Source organism: Gopherus flavomarginatus, chromosome 20, assembly GCF_025201925.1.
Source record: "Gopherus flavomarginatus isolate rGopFla2 chromosome 20, rGopFla2.mat.asm, whole genome shotgun sequence".
In the NCBI taxonomy this organism is placed as follows: Eukaryota; Metazoa; Chordata; order Testudines; family Testudinidae; genus Gopherus; species Gopherus flavomarginatus.
This window is the reverse complement of record NC_066636.1, coordinates 1,515,918-1,532,326: the sequence shown is the minus strand read 5'-3', so window position 1 is coordinate 1,532,326 and position 16,409 is coordinate 1,515,918. Positions and strand designations below refer to the sequence as shown.

The following is a 16,409-nucleotide window of genomic DNA, read 5'->3' as shown; positions in this document are numbered from 1 at the left end:
CGACCTGCAGCCGCCTCCTCATCCAGCCCTGCCGGTGCCCCTCACTCCCGACCTGCAGCCCCCTCCTCATCCAGCCCTGCCCCCCCCAGCCCTGCCGGTGCCCCTCACTCCCGACCTGCAGCCCCTGCCCCCCCCCAGCCCTGCCGGTGCCCCTCACTCCCGACCCGCAGCCCCCTCCTCATCCAGCCCTGCCCCCCCCAGCCCTGCCGGTGCCCCTCACTCCCGACCCGCAGCCCCCTGCCCCCCCCAGCCCTGCCGGTGCCCCTCACTCCCGACCTGCAGCCCCATCAGCCCAGCCCTGCCGGTGCCCCTCACTCCCGACCCGCAGCGCCCCCAGCCCAGCTCTGGGGGGTGCAGGGGGGCAGAGCCAGTGGCTGGGCTGGCAGGGGCTGCGGGTCGGGAGTGAGGGGCACCAGCTGAGCGGGGGGGGGGGTGCTGCTCTCTCCCCCATCCCAGGCCTCCCTGGTTGCCATGGTTACCGGGGGGTCGGTGACGAGGAGGAGGGCCCCAGGAAGATGTGACAGACCCAGTGGGGCGGGGCTGGAGAGGGGGCAGCTCCCACCCCATTGGTCGAGCCCTTCCAACGGCCTCCCTGATTGGCTGTGGGGGAGGCGCCGTGAGCCCGCCCCTGGGCCCTGGCTGAGCCAGTCCCTGCTCTGCTGGCAGACCCCGGGGGGGGGGGGCGTGGGGGAAGGGGGGTTCTCTGGCTGGGGGGTCCCTGCTGGGGGAGGGGGTTCTCTGGAGGGGTCCCTGGCTGGGGATGGGATTCTTGGGGGGTGTTCCCTAGCTTGGGGGGGGGGTCTTCTCTGGCTAGGGCGGGGCATTCCCTGGAAGGGTCCCTGGCTGGGGAGGGGGGTTCTCTGGCTGGGGGGTCCCTGCTGGGGGAGGGGGGTTCTCTGGCTGGGGCGCGGGGTTCCCTGGAGGGGTCCCTGGCTGGGGAGGGGCTAACATAGTGCCCCCATGGAGCCGGGGAGCTCTAGACCAGCCTGACCTCCATCCCTGGGAAGCCACTCGAGCAAGTATCCAACATTCAGTCTGCGAGTTCCCAGGGCGAACCAGCCCGGTGCCCGGCTTTGCCAGGGGAGCGGGTTTGGAGGAGGGGGGATGCAGGGGATGTCATGGCCCTGGAGTGCAGCCGGGCTCCCGTCCGCGTCCCACAGGACTACGGGTAAGATTTTGTCCCGGGTATTTTCAGTAAAAGTCACGGACGGGTCACGGGCCAGAAACAAAAATTCCCGGAAGCCTGTGACTTGACCTTGAGTGTTACTAAAAATATCCAGTGGGGGCAGGGGCGAGTACCGGGGGCCCTACCGGGGCCTTGAGCGCCGGCCACTGCTCTAGCCCCAGGGGCTGACCACTAGCCACTGCCCCAGTCCTGCCGCAGCTCCTGGCGCAGGGGAGCTGACAGCTGCTCCAGCCCGGCTGCTACAAAGGACTGAAGCCAAAGAAGTCACGGTCGGTCTGTGAGACCCGGAACCTGTGACCTCCGTGACAGGTCGGTCTGATGGGTCAGCTGGGGAAATGCGGCCATGAAGTGGGTAAAAATTGGGTTAAACAACCGCAAACAAGGAGTAACTGAATGGAAGGACACGTGAGATTGGAGGGAGGTCCCGAGTGGGGCTCCACAGGCTCTGTTGTCGGCTCCGTGTTGTTTAACATCCACGTCAATGCCCTGGGTGTAGGATTAGGGAGGAGACTGATCAACTCTGCAGATGGCAACTCCCCCCCCCACCCCCAGGTTTGTGTCAACACTTTGGAGGATGCACCAGGATTCAGAGGGACCTCGATAAATTGGAGAACTGGGCTGTAGATGACAATGAAATTCAAGCCAGACAAATGGAAGGTTCTTCCACGTAGGGAAGAAAAGCCAAGTGCACCCATACGGACTGGGGGAGAACTGGCCTGGCTGCAGCCCTGCTGAGAAGGAGCTGGGAGTCGGCGGATCACAATCTCGACACGAGCCAGCGGTGCGATGCTGGTGCGAAAGAAGGAAATGCATTGTTAGGTTGCATTAGTAGAGGCAGAGCATGCAAGTCGCAGGAGGTGACAGGACCGCTCTGTGCCTCAGCTGGAGGACGGTGTCCAGTTTTGGTCACCAATGCATAGAAAGGATGGAGAGAAACTGGAAAGGACCCAGAGGCAAGCGACAAAGACGATCAAAGGGATGGAACACAGGTCATAGGAGCAAAAGCTGAAGGAACTGGGGCTGGTTTGTTTGGAAAAGAGATTAAGGGAGGACATGATCGGGGTCTTCAGATACTCGCAAGGCTTCCGTAAAGAAGATGGAGACAAGTTGTTCTCTCTGGTCACAGAGGACAGGAAAAGAGGCAACAGGTTCAGACTGGAGCAGAGCAGATTTAGGTTAAACGTCAGGACAAACGCGCCAGCTGTAAGAACGGCCAGTGGCCCAGACGCCTCCGGAGGTCCTGGAAGCTCCTCCACTGGAGGGTTTTGAGAGGAGGCTGGACAGCATCTGTCAGCAGTTCTCAAACTGGGGGTCGGGACCCCATTTTAACAGGGTGCCCGGGGATGGCTCAGACTTGCTGGGGCCCAGGACTAAAACCCGATCCTCACGGGCCATCAGGGCTGGTTCCAGGCACCGGCGCAGCAAGCAGGTGCTTGGGGCGGTCCAGGACTCAAGCCGAAACCCGAGGGCTTCAGCCCTTGGCTGCAGGGCTGAGGCTACGGGCCCCCCACGTGGGGCTCACGCATTGGCTGTGCCTCCCCCCCCAGGGTCGCGGGGCTCAGGCGGGCTTAGGCTTTGCCCCCCCCCCACCCGCAGGGTCGTGTAGCAATGTTTATGCTCAGAAGGGGGTCGCGGTGCAGCAAGGGTTGAGAACCCCGGTTAGACCCAACCGATCCTGCCTCTTGGCAGGGGCTGGGACTAGCTGACCCTTGTGGGCCCTTCCACCCCCGAGGTCTTTGACTCTGATTCCATGGGGCGGGGTGGTCCCTGGGTGGGGGGTTCCGTAGCAGTTAGACACAGCGTGTCTGTCTGAGGGGGACCTGATGCCAGGACCCCAGAGCACCCCCCCTCCACCGCCCCACCCTGCCGGCTTGGGAGTCCACTGAGCACCGGCTGCTGCAGCAGGTCCCTGCCCCCATCGGGGTCCCCAGGCCCAGACAGGCGGGTGGGTAAAGCGGGGCTGAGCATGTGGGGGGAGGCTGCACAGGGCAGAGATGGGAGGGGGAAATTGGCCATAAGAAAGTTATTGGAGGATCTGGGGGTTATTGGGGAGAGCAGGTCAGTTTGGGGGATCTGGGGGATCAGGTGGGGTTTCGGGGATCGGGATTAGGCCACATCTCAGCCGCAGGAGCAGAGATCTCTGTGCCAGCCAAGCCCCAGGGCAGCTGCTGCTGTTTATAGGCCACGATCCCGCCAGGAGCTTTGTGCTGACAGAGTCAGTAACAGGCCTTGAAGGGAACACGGATCCAGGCCGATAAACAGCTGATTGTGCCAGTTCCAGCCCCTCCCCCACCAGCTCTGCTGGTGCCCCTCACTCCCAACCTGCAGCCCCTGTCAGCCCAGCCCTGCCCCCTCCAGAAGCTCTGCCGGTGCCCCTCACTCCCGACCCGCAGCCCCCTGCTAGCCCAGCCTAGCCCTGCCCACCCCCAGCTCTGCCGGTGCCCCTCACTCCTGACCCGCAGCCCTTGCCAGCCCAGCCCTGCCTTCTCCAGCTCTGCCTGTGCCCCTCACTCCTGCCTTGCACCCCCCTGCTAGCCCAGCCCCGGCTCCCCCTGGCACAGCTTAGCTGGTGCCCCTCACTCCCGACCCACAGTCCCCTGCCAGTCCAGCCCAGCCCTGCTGGTGTCCCTCACTCCTGACCTGCAGCCCCCTGCTAGTGCAGCCCTGGGATCCCCCCTGGCACAGCTCAGTGGGTGCCCCTCATTCCGGACCCACAGCCCCCTGCTAGCCCAGCCCTGGGCTCCCCCCTGGCACAGCTCAGTGGGTGCCCCTCATTCCCGACCCACAGCCCCCTGCTAGCCCAGCCCTGGGCTGAGAGGCTGAACTCTGCCCCGGTTCTGCAGTGTCCCTCAGGGGGTTTTCTTAAGACTGGGAAACTCATTTCACTTGTGACCTCTAACAGGATTTGAACCCAGCACTGCCTGGGGCCTTTCCCCTCTAGAGGGCACCAGCCCCAATCCGGTCACAGAGCGAGGAATTAACTGGCTCAGGGGGCCAGGGAATGGGACACGGGGCCCTTCCCCTCTAGGGGGCGCCGCCCCGATGCTCCCCAGGGCAGGGACGGGCTGGCTCAGGGGGGCAGGGAATGGGACACGGGGCCTTTCCCCTCTAGGGGCGCTGGCCCCAATCCACCCACAAAGCAGCAGGCCCCATGGGGGAGTTCTGGGGAATGCACCTGCGAAAGGCATTTGGAAGTTCTCAGCTTTCTCAGAACCTGCCTCCTGGGGGGCTCAGAACCTCCTGCCAGTTCCCGGCCTCGATGGGCCCCTTTATCCCCACTTGTTCTGGTCCCAGCATTGTCCTCCGGTTGGAACAGCTCATCCCATGGGCTGGGGGCAGGGGAGGGGGCTCCAGGGTTCAGGTGACCAGAGAGCGAGTGTGAAAAATTGGGACGGGGTGGGGGTAATAGAAAGTCAGGACATCTGGTTGCCTTGTTGGGGATTGGGGGGGCACAGTGCCTGTGGAAGAGGGAGCATTTGGCCGGGGTCTGCGGGAAGAGGGGGGCTGTGCAGGGGCACATGGGCCTGGAGGCTGGGAGGGGATTGACAGAGAAGGGGGAATTTGGCCAAGGGTCGCTGGAGGGTTGGGGTGCTCTGGGGGCCACATTGGCTAGGGAGGGGGCTCCTTTTGCTGGGGGAGGGGTTAACCAGCCCTGGAGCCATATCCATGCCAAGGCAAAGGGGAGGGCGAATCCGACCCCCACTTTTGTGTCACCTGCCCAGTCCCAAAATAACCCCCTGACCGGGCCACAATTAGTCCCTCCCCCCGATAGGGGCGGGCCGGCTCAGCCCGGGACCCTCCCAGCTCCCCAAAGCGTCCAGCCCGATGCCAATTCCGGCAGCTGCGTCCCCCCCCCGCCCGGTGACGGAGCGGCCCAGGCCGGCCCCCATTGGCCCAGGCAGGCGGCCAAGTCCAGAAGCTTCTGCAAAGGGGCGGCGGGGGAGGGGGCCGGGCCGTATATAGCCGGGGGGGCGCGCCGGGCCGGAGCGTAGCCACAGCTGGGGCGCACGGAGCCAAGGTAGCGGGGGCGGGATTGGGGACCTGGGGGGGCAGGTTCCTTGCAGGGGGCGTGGATCTGGGTCTGGGCTTGCTCACGCCGAGAGAGGTTTTCACCAGGATTGATTCACGTGCTGGTGCTCGCCCCTGTTGTTTTCCCTGTGGCTGGAGCGGGGCTGACGGCGGGGGAGGGTGCTAGGACTCCTGGGTTCTTACTTTGGGGAGGGAAGTTTCTCCCCCAAGCTGTTCAGGAGAGTGGATGGGGGGAGGGGGCTGGGAGTCAGGACTCCTGGGTTCTCTCCCTAGCTAGGCTGCTAAGTGGCAGGGGGAGGGGAAGAGAAATCCCCTTGTGCCTCAGTTTCCCTGTCCCAGCAGAGCTAATAATTTGCCTTCCTGGGACCGGTGAAGGTCTCCCCACCAGGACCCGGGCCATATACGGCACAACAGCGTCACCCCCATAAATAGTCTCTGGCGGGCGGCCCCTGGCACAGCACCCAGGGCCCCTCTCTGGCTGGCGGGGGGGGGGGCGTTTCCTCCCCGTTCGGGGCAGCCAACCCCCACCTAGCCCCTGGCTGTCACCCCCGCTGCCCCTCTCTGGGGACCCGCTAGCCTCTGGAATGTAACTCGGGGGGTGCTGCAGCCTGGGGAGGTGCCCTGTAAATAGGGGTAACCCCCAGGCACCCCCACCCTTGCCGCCAGAGGTCTGGGCATAATGTGGGGCACGGGGGTGGGTTGCCCCCCGGCGGAGGGGTCTCGTTTGGGGGGGCAGGGGGTATCCCCAGCTGCAGGGGCTCTGTAGGACGGCCCCCCCACTCGTCCTCCGGGAGCGCTGCCCCTCGTTTGCCACGAGCGGGGGATTAGGGGTTGCGTGGAGGGATCCACCTGGCTCGGAAGTTTCAGAGGCCGCAGAAACAAGACCTGCGAACCCCCGGGGGCGGGGGGACCCTCCATGGGGCCCCCATAGCTCCAGAGCCCCGGCTCCAAACCGCTTCAAACTCCCCCCGGAGCCTGCCCCGCTCCCCGAACCGCCCTGCGAGTGGGGGCCCGATCGGCCTCTCCCCGGGGGCTGGAGTGGCGCAGCAGCGAGGCCGGGGGCTGTCAGCGCGGCTGGGGCGGGGCAGGGTTTGGGGCGCCGCTCGGTGCCCCCGTCACGGCCCCACTGGGGGGCTGGGAACAAACCGCGCCGGGGCGACGCCCTTGGGGCTGTAACGGGGGATCGGATCCGAGCAAAACACTCAACCACAAGCGCCCCCCCCCCCCCCCTTATCTGTGCGCCGGACATGGACAGCCCCTGCGGGGGGGGGGGGCTATGAAATAGGGTCCTCCCCCCCGCACACAACCCCCCCCACTGCTCAGCTTGCTGCATTGGCAGCAACCCCACCCTGCTCCCCTGGTGCCCCAACCCTCCCTGCTTTAACCACTAGACCCTGCTTCCCCCCCAGCTGCAGAAAGAACCCAGGAGTCCTGGCTCCCAGCCCTGCTTTAACCACTAGACCCCACTCCCCTCCCGAGCTGGAGTGCAAATTAGGACTCCTGGGTTGCAGGGGCCAGGGCGAGGGGCGCCTAGTGGCTTAGAGCAGGGAGGGCTGGGAGCCAGGACTCCTGGGTTCCCGCTATCTGTTCGGACACACAGCTCTCGTGCTGGCTGTCACATTGGGAGCTGTGTTGTGTGCTGTCCGTTCCCAGCACTCCCCAGAGCCAGCGCCTGGAGACGGCGGGAGCACCCTATCCCGACCACAGGCCCTGCCACTGGCGACTAGCAGAGCCTTTCACCACATCACTCGGGCAAGGGCACAGCCGGGCGGGGCTCTGAGCCGGGGGACTCCCGCGCCAGCCCCAAAGCGATAAGAGCTGGACGTCTGATAGCCGGGCTAGGGGGGTAAATAACTCAGGTCCTAACTCCAGTGGAGCATGAGCTGTGTGTGTGGCCCTGAAAACCAACCGGTCTCCTCTAGCGCCCTGCCAGGACTGCATGTGGGGCCAGGTGCCCAAAACCGGACTCCAGGAGAGCCAAGGCCCATGGACCCCAGCCGGGGTCGGGCTCTGTCCCGAGTGCTGTGCTAGAATTGTCCCCAACTGAGTGATGGGGGAGTGAGGTCAACTGGCTAGAGCCAGGACTCCTGGGTTCTCTCCCCAACTCTGGGAGGGGAGGGGAGTGGGGGCTGGTGGTTAGAACAGGGGGGCTGGGAGCCAGGACTCCTGGGTTCTCTCCCTAGCTCCAGGAGGGGAGTGATGTCTAGTGGTTAGAACAGGGGGCTGGGAGCCAGGACTCCTGGGTTCTCTCTCCTGCTCTGGGAGGGGAGTGGGGTCTAGTGGTTAGAGCAGGGGGGTCCCTACTTCACAGGGAGTAGGGATGAGCAGCTTCCCTCTCTGGGGTGCCAAAGGGGTGCTGGCAGTCTTGGCCAGGCTTTGGGGTGGGGCGGGGGCATGGCCTGTACCCTGGGACCAGCAGGGTGCCCCAGGGAGATGAGGGTGTTAGCCCAGACCTGAGCTTGGAGGGCCCCCCTTCCTCTTGCGTAAACTTCCTGTCCCCCTGCCAGCTGGCAGTGCAGCCCCATGGATCGGCGGGGGGGGGGGGGGGCACAGGGCCTGCGATTGGCTGGGCAGCCGGGTGGGCCGCCCCCTTGGGCCAGGGGCCAGTGAGGACTGTTTCTAGAAAGACCAGTGGGGGCACGGGGCCAGGGAAGGGTCTGCAGCCCCGACCCAGGCTGTTCACCAACTCCGCTCAGCTCCCTCCGGCAGAGGGCAGATGGGGCCACGCACACACACAAGAATAGCCTGTCGATCTAGATACAGAATTTGGCAGAACTGGGGGTTTTATCATGCTGACGGATGATGTTGGTGTTTACAAAAATCTATTGAAATGTTCCCTGTTGCAGGAAATTGGGGGCGGGGGAGGGGTGTCTCGGATGACCTGATGTTCGGGGCTTTGTCTAGGATCCTATTACCCGTCCCGATTTTTCACCCTCGCTCTCTGGTCCCTCTGGGTGGATCAGACGTGAACTATTTAATGACTGCCGCTGAGATCGCCAGCCTCCCGTGGGTTTCCAGATGCTTCTCGGGCAGCGGTGCTCTTCCTCGGCCGATGGGTCCAACAGCGAGATAAATGTGGCCGGGGGGCGTTGTGTGTGGTGCCGGGCCGGGCCGGGGCACCGACCTCGGGTTTCAAAATCGCATCCTTCCAAGACTCTAGAAACTGCCGCAGACCCAGGGCCCATCTGGCCCAGTATCTCCCCCCACACCCCTCAGATGGGACCCTGGAATTCAAGCTTAACAGTGGATCTTACTGAACTAAATTCTGTTAACTTTAGTATACCCATGGGAGCGGAGTGGGGTCTAGTGGTTAGAGCAGGAGGAGATGGGAGCCAAGACTCCTGAGTTCTCTCCCCAGCTCTGGAAGGGGAATAGGGGCTGGTGGGTTAGATCGGTGGAGCTGGGAGCCAGGACTCCTGGGTTCCCTCCCTGGCTCTGGGAGGGAACTGGGGGGTTGGTGGGTTAGAGCAGGGGGGGCTCAGAGTTCGGACTCCTGGGTTCTCTCCCCGGCTCCGGGAGGGGAGTGGGGTCTGGTGGGTTAGATCGGTGGGGCTGGGAGCCAGGACTCCTGCATCCCATTTGACCCCCTCCCTTCCCCCTTTGCAGCCAAGATGTCGAAGGGCCAAGCTGTCGGCATTGACCTGGGCACCACCTACTCCTGCGTGGGGGTTTTCCAGCATGGCAAAGTGGAGATCATCGCCAACGACCAGGGCAACCGCACCACGCCCAGCTACGTGGCCTTCACGGACACCGAGCGCCTCATCGGGGACGCCGCCAAGAACCAGGTGGCCATGAACCCCACCAACACCGTCTTCGGTGAGCGCCAGGACGTGGGGCCTGTCCCCTCTAGGGGGCTCCGGCTCCGATCTAGACCCCGGGTAACGACTGGCTGGCTCAGGGGGGGCAGGGAATGGGGTCTTTCCCCTCTAGGGGGCGCTGGCTCCGATCTAGACCCAGGGTCAGGGCTGGCTGGCTCAGGGGGGTGGGGAAGGGGATCTGGAGCTTTTCCCCTCCGGGCTAGTGGCCAAGGACAGTCTGGTTCCTGTGTGAAACAAGTTGGTGGGTTCTCATCCAGGCAGGACAGGGGTCCCTTTGTGGAAACCCCTTGGTGGGGGGTGGGTGCGGGATGCTATCTTTAGGGAGGAGCAAGGAGCCGTTGGAGGGATCACCACGGGGGCCTCAATCCCTAGGGGGGAGGGCGCAGAGGGGTAGCTTGGGGGGGATTCTGATCTGGGGAGGGGGTGTGGAGGCTGGAGCCCCTAGGGATTCCCCATCTCTGTCTCTCACTGACCCCCACCCCTCTATTCCCCCCCGCCCAGATGCCAAGCGCCTGATTGGCCGGCGCTACGACGACCCGGTGGTGCAGTCGGACATGAAGCACTGGCCCTTCCAGGTGATCAACGACGGGGGCCGGCCCAAGGTGCAGGTGGAGTACAAGGGTGAGACCAAGACCTTCTACGCCGAGGAGATCTCCTCCATGGTGCTCACCAAGATGAAGGAGATCGCCGAGGCCTACCTGGGCAAGGTGAGGCCTGGGGGCGGGGCCAAGAGGCCTAGGGGTGGGGCATACCTGGAGGGTGGGGCCAAGAGGCTTGGGGGCGGGGCATGCCTTGGGGGGGTGGAGCCAAGAGGCCTAGGGGCATGGGCCATGCTGGACCCTACTTTGGAAGCTGGGACGGGGAGTGGGGTTGAGTGGGTCAGAGGGGGTGCGGGGGAAGAAGGGCTCGGAGGCAGGACTCCTGGGTTCTGTCCCCGGCTCTAGGGGGCGTCTAGTGGGGTAGAGCAGCTTCCTTCCCCCTCCTGCAGGGGGCAGCGACCTAAGTACCCAGTGCCCGTATGCTGAGGCCTGCTAATCGGTTAACTCAGTGCCTGGATTGGGCCCCACAGCTGGGGCTCCTGTGCCCCTGGGGACCCCACCACCCCGGCCTGTCCCGAGGTGCCAGACACTCTCACTCAATGAGCCTCTGGCAGGGTTTGAACCTTGGGCACCAGAGCACTCCACGTGGGCTGGAGGATGCGCTCTGATAGCTGGCGGCAGTAGTAGATTGTTACCCTCTGGGGAGAAGGGATGCGAAGGGAGCTTCCCCCAGGTCCTGTCTCCCCCACACACTCTCCTTTTGGGGGGGAAGGCAGGCCCGCCTCCACTGACCCGCCCCTCCCCCTGCAGACGGTCACCAACGCGGTCATCACCGTGCCAGCCTATTTCAACGATTCCCAGCGCCAGGCCACCAAGGACGCCGGCACCATCGCCGGGCTGAACGTCCTGCGCATCATCAACGAGCCCACGGCCGCCGCCATCGCCTACGGGCTGGACAAGAAGGTGAGCAGGGAACGCGGGGCCCTGCCCTGGCCTCTAGGGGCACCCATCTGGGACTCGCTGGCCCCAGGGTGTGGGAGGACGGGATATGGGGGTCCTGGCCCCTTAGGGGCACTGATCTGGGACCGGCTGGCCCCAGGGTGTGGGGGGATGGAATATGGGGCTCCTGGCCCCCTAGGGGGCACTGATCTGGGACTGGCTGGCCCCAGAGTTTGGGGGGTGGGATATGAGGGCCCTGCCCCTGCATCCCGGTCTGACTGGCCCCATGGTGGGGGGCAGAGCAATGGGCTATGGCTCCTGGCCTGGCCTCTAGAGGGTGCCAATCCGGGACTGGCTGGGCCCGGTTGGGAGGGCGTGGGGACTGGCTGGCTAGCTGGGGGAGGGTTGGGAATGGAATCTGAGTTGGGGGCGGGGGGAGATGCCCAGGGGTCCCTGCCTCCTCGGCATGCTCCATCTCCCCCCACCCCCCCAGGTGGGCGGGGAACGCAACGTGCTGATCTTCGACCTGGGCGGGGGCACCTTCGACGTCTCCATCCTGACCATCGAGGACGGGATCTTCGAGGTGAAGTCCACGGCGGGCGACACCCACCTGGGGGGCGAGGACTTCGACAACCGCATGGTCAACCACCTGGTGGCTGAATTCAAGCGCAAGCACAAGCGGGACGTGACGGGCAGCAAGCGGGCCGTGCGGCGCCTGCGGACGGCCTGCGAGCGGGCCAAGCGCACCCTCAGCTCCTCCACCCAGGCCTCCATCGAGATCGACTCGCTCTACGAGGGGGTGGACTTCTACACGGCCATCACCCGCGCCCGCTTCGAGGAGCTCAACGCCGACCTCTTCCGCGGCACGCTGGAGCCCGTGGAGAAGGCCCTGCGGGACGCCAAGCTGGACAAGGCCCAGGTGCATGACGTGGTGCTGGTGGGCGGCTCCACCCGCATCCCCAAGATCCAGAAGCTGCTGCAGGATTTCTTCAACGGGCGGGAGCTCAACAAGAGCATCAACCCCGACGAGGCCGTGGCCTACGGCGCCGGTGAGGGGCGGGGCCATAGAGGGGGCGGGGCCAGGGGCGGGGCTTGGAGGGGCTGGATGGGGGAGGGGAAGAGGGTGGAGCAGTGGGGGAGAGTCAGGAGTGGATGGGGGCTCAGAGGCAGTGGGGGAAGGATCAGGTGGGAGAGGGTCAGATGGGGTAAATGGGGGGAAGGCTCGGAGGGGCAATAATGAATAGATGGAGTGTGCTGGGGGGCTCAGAAGGGTGTGGGGAGGGTCAGGGTGAAGGGGGTAGGTGAGCTGTGGGGGAGGGGGCTTGGAGGGGCAGTGATGGGGTAGGTGGGGCACTGAGGGGACGGGCACTGGAGGATAGGTAAGATGGGGAGATGGGGCAGGGTGCGGGTGGGGGAGGCGTCGATATGGGTCTGGAAGGGGCAGTGATGGGGCAGGGTCAGATGGGGAGGTGGATAGTGGAGGGTGTGAGAGGGGGCGTGGCAGGATAAGGGGGGCTGGTGGTGGGGGGCTTGAGGTGATGGGATGATGCTGTCCAGGGCAGGGACATGGAAGGGGGGGCTGGCTCCTGGCTCTGGAGGAGTCCGTCCACCCCCCTTCCCCCACGCAGAGATTGGGTGACGCCTGATTTTGGGCATACCCCCCCCTCGCCAGCCCCGGGGAGACACCGACTGGGCAGGTTGTTTCACAGACCATGCCAAAGGGGTCCCGGGCACATCTCTCAATGAGCCCCCCCCCTTGGCATAAATTATGGAAATGATCCTTTAGTGGGTACATATGATGCCATCTGGTGCCCCTCTGGTGGTGGATCCAATCCTGGGCCCAGGCTGGGGGGACCCTGGTGCCTTGCTGACCCCTCCCCACCCCCGCCCCCCAGCGGTGCAGGCGGCCATCCTGTCAGGCGACAAGTCGGAGAACGTGCAGGACCTGCTGCTGCTGGACGTGACGCCCCTGTCCCTGGGCATCGAGACGGCCGGCGGCGTCATGACGGCCCTGATCAAACGCAACACGACCATCCCCACCAAGCAGACCCAGACCTTCACCACCTACTCCGACAACCAGCCCGGCGTGCTGATCCAGGTCGGGGGGATGGGCTGTGGGGGGCTGAACGTGGGGGGCAGTCTGGTCATCGGGGGAGGGGGATGGAGAACTCATAGTGTGTAGTGCCAAGCGAGGAGGGGGTGGGCACAGAGCTGGGGGTGCAGATTTGGGGGTGCTCTTTAGGAGGTGCAAAGAATGTGCTCACCCAGGTATGTGGGGAGGGAATAAAGCACATGGGTGTGCAGCAAGATGGCTGTGTGGTTTGAGGGAGACTAGGAGACATGGAGGAGGGTGCAAACCAGGGTACACAGCTGGGGGGAGGAGGATGCGCATGGGGCACTGCAGCTGGGGGGAGGGGCATTGCCAAGCTGTAGGTCATCACCAGGAGGGTGGCTGGGGCAGGGGTGCAGAGAGCAGTGGGTGCCCAGAAATGAGCCCCCCAGAATGACAAGGGGGGAAGCTCGGGTGAGGGGGTGTCTGGCTGAGCAGTGGGGAGCAGGCTGGGTGGGACCCCATGCCTGTCCGCAGGCTGGTGCGGCCGGTCCCCTCCTAACCCCCTGCCTGGCGCTCGCCGCAGGTCTTCGAGGGCGAGCGGGCCATGACCAAAGACAACAATCTGCTGGGCAAGTTTGAGCTGACGGGCATCCCGCCTGCCCCCCGGGGGGTGCCCCAGATCGAGGTGACCTTCGACATCGATGCCAACGGCATCCTCAACGTCTCGGCCGTGGACAAGAGCACGGGCAAGGAGAACAAAATCACCATCACCAACGACAAGGGTGAGAACCCAGGCGTCCAGCCCCCGGCCCTGCTCTGACCCACTGGACCCCACTCCCCTTTCTGAGCCAGGGAGAGAACCCAGCGTCCTGCCTCTCAGCTCCCCCTGCTCTAACCACTAGACCCCACTCCTCTTCCTGAGCCAGGGAGAGAACCCAGGAGTCTGGCCCCCAACCCTGCTCTAACCCACTGGACCCAGAACCAGGGAGAGAACCCAGGAGTCCTGGCTCCCAGCACCCCCCTGCTCCAACCACTTGACCTCACTCCCCTCCCTGAGCCAGCAAGAGAACCCAGGCGTCCGGGGAGCCCCGTGCTGAGCTGGTCTTCTGCCCCTGCCAGGCCGGCTGAGCAAGGAGGAGATCGAGCGAATGGTGCAGGAGGCGGAGCAGTACAAAGCGGAGGACGAGGTCCAGCGGGAGAAGATCGCGGCCAAGAACTCGCTGGAGTCACTGGCCTTCAACATGAAGAGCACGGCCGAGGACGAGAAGCTGAAGGACAAGCTGGCGCCCGAGGACAAGCAGAAGATCCTGGACAAGTGCAACGAGGTCATCAACTGGCTGGACCGGAACCAGGTGAGGGGGGGTGTGGCTGGGCCTCTGGGCTGGGCCGGAACTAGGGACAGGGATGAGTTGGAGAACCAGGCGTCACTGGAGGCCCACGGTGAGGGAGAGGTGGGGACCAGAGCTTTAGGGAGCCCCTAGCTCCCCTCGCAGAGCTGGGGAGAGAACCCAGGAGTCCTGGCTCTTAGCTCCCACCTCCAGCTCTGGTGGGGGAGTGGGATAGATTGCAGGTCCCCCTGCCCCATGACACAGTAAAAGGACCGTTCCCACCAGCAGCAATGGGGTGGACCGCTGGGTCACCCTGCGTGTTTCTCTTCTCCCCCCTTCCCCCCACACACAGCTGGGTGCCAGGCTTAGGGTGTTAATATTAATTTGGATAATACGAGTTTCAGGCTCGCCAATCTGTTTGATCAGAATATACAAGTTCTTGTCCCGAATCAGGCTCCACAGAATTTACAAAGCACCCTCGGGGGTATGGCAGGAGGGTCCCACTGAGACCAATACGGCCTTAAAGACTTTTGATTAGAATCAGAATCAGTGAAATAGTAATTAAATGGTCGAATACTCGGCGTTAGACAGTTACAGTTGCATCACTGCTCTTCAGAAGACACACCTGGTGTTCCAGGCTCCGTCCCCGATAGCCTGGCGCCGAGAGACAGGCCCAGCCTCGCCGGTCAGGTCCCTCAGTTCTGGAGTGAGGGATGCAGAGTCTGGAAGAAGCTACCGAAGCAAAGTTTTGGGTTTTCTTGATTTAAACTTAAAATCAAAACCCAATAAAACTAGAAAGTGAAGAACGAGGACGCCCCACTAACAGTAGCAGTCGCAGTAGGTAGAATGGAAGAGGACGAGGAGTACTCCAGCGAGGTGGGTCACCTCCTTTTACAGGCCGGAACCCTTCCTCCTCTGCCCAAATCTCATTCCACGCCCACAACGTGGTCGGGTGCGCGGAGCCCACAGGCTCGTGTGCTGGTGCGTGTTCATGACCTGGACATACGCACACAAGTTAGTTCTGCTCTTCCCCGGAGGTGCACCTGTGAAGTCTGTGGGTGCCAACTTGGAAACCCCCTTGTACCTTTCTTCCCGTGTCTGTCTGTCTCGATAAAAGGTCTTAGACACGTGCATGGGCACTTATCTGGGTAACAGATCTGCCTTAGCTTGACATCCGGGATCTGGCCTGTAGGCCCCTTTGCGTTACACCCAAACTTCCTTTGTGTGAATCTATTGCAATAACCAATTCTTACGCTGTAAGAAAAGCTCCCTAGATCCAGATACAGGCAGCAGGTTGGGCCTGCAGCTGGGCGCCTCTCCCACCGGGGGGCAGCAGAGAGCCGGGCCCGAGTTCCAGCATCTGCAGACCCCTCAGCCAGGGCTGGAAGCAGGGGCTGGGGGGGGGGCCCTGTTGCAGAGGCTGGAGGGGGATGTCTAGGCCTTGGGGCAGCCTCCCATGGGACCTCTGCAGGGCTGAATGGGGCTGACCCAGCATCTCCCCTGGCTCCTAGCAGCCTCCCCTGGGGGGGGGGCAGACCATGAGATCAGCCAGGGCCCCGTTGTCCCTCCCGCCCCAGAAGGAGGATCCCTAGATCTGAGGCGACTCAGGGAGCAATGGGTGGGGCCGGGTGGACCTGCTGTGCTGTCCTGTATGAGTGGGAACAGCCACAGAGCCACCCCCCTCCATGAAGCCTGTGTTGATACCAGCTGGGGGGGATGCATTAGGGCTGGCATGCACAGGATTAACTCTGCCCCCCTGTCCGTCCCCCCCCAACAGATGGCAGAGAAGGAGGAATACGAGCACCAGCAGAAGGAGCTCCAGAACCTCTGCAACCCCATCATCACCAAGCTTTACCAGGGCGCTGGCGGCGGCATGCCAGGGGGGATGCCCGGGGGCTTCCCCGGGGCCGGCGGGGCTGGGGGAGGCTCATCAGGCCCCACCATCGAGGAGGTGGACTGAGAGACCCGGCCACAGACCCCGTCCCTCCCCAGCCAGGCCGACACATATCACACATCCACGGGGAAAGGGGCGGGTCATTGGCTGGCTTACCCCATGGCTTTCCCAGGAGTCTCTGCTCTAGCGAGGCCCCCACTCCCCCAACTATGACTTGCTGTGTTTAGTGGGGGTCAGCCCCCACCCCCTGCCACTGCATTGAGAATCCAGCTCTGTCAGCTCAGAATAAATTATTGTGCCAGTTTAACAGGCTGGGCCGGTGTTGCCTCATTCTTGGGGGCGGGGGCTGGGAGCTGAAATGCCAGTCCAGGGTGCAGCAGGGACCTGGATGGATGTAGGGGACTGGGGACACCGGGCTGGAACCCAGGAGTCCTGGAGGAGAACATGGGCTCTCAGTGATGCTAGGAGCTCGAGCTATTCAGCTTAAGCCGAGGACGGCTCTGGGTGCTGCAATCACCGTGTCTCAGTACCAACGTGGGGGACACATGTCTGAACCCGGGCTCTGCGGTTGGGCAGGGGCAGATCTGACAGGATCCAACAGCCCAAGTCAGCATGGCACTAAG

At 63.9% G+C, this 16,409-nt stretch overlaps 1 protein-coding gene across 1 annotated transcript; it reads left to right on the top strand.

Annotated features, from left to right (window-relative positions):
* Positions 1-5,103: 5,103 nt before the first annotated feature.
* Positions 5,104-16,093, top strand: LOC127038014 (heat shock cognate 71 kDa protein-like). Its single transcript, XM_050930336.1, has 9 exons — positions 5,104-5,204; positions 8,822-9,031; positions 9,535-9,740; positions 10,383-10,535; positions 11,005-11,560; positions 12,407-12,609; positions 13,148-13,346; positions 13,684-13,916; positions 15,670-16,093. The coding sequence occupies exons 2-9, from the start codon at positions 8,827-8,829 to the stop codon at positions 15,850-15,852; spliced, it is 1,938 nt and encodes a 645-aa protein (XP_050786293.1). The 5' UTR covers positions 5,104-5,204; positions 8,822-8,826; the 3' UTR covers positions 15,853-16,093.
* The last annotated feature ends 316 nt before the right edge of the window (positions 16,094-16,409 follow it).

Excerpts from the sequence above, each read along its gene's own strand:
- LOC127038014 (XM_050930336.1), top strand. The coding sequence starts at position 8,827 with ATGTCGAAGGGCCAAGCTGTCGGCATTGACCTGGGCACCACCTACTCC. Across the intron at positions 13,347-13,683 it reads CACCATCACCAACGACAAGG|GCCGGCTGAGCAAGGAGGAG; the intron begins GTGAGAACCCAG and ends TGCCCCTGCCAG. Across the intron at positions 13,917-15,669 it reads ACTGGCTGGACCGGAACCAG|ATGGCAGAGAAGGAGGAATA; the intron begins GTGAGGGGGGGT and ends CCCCCCCAACAG.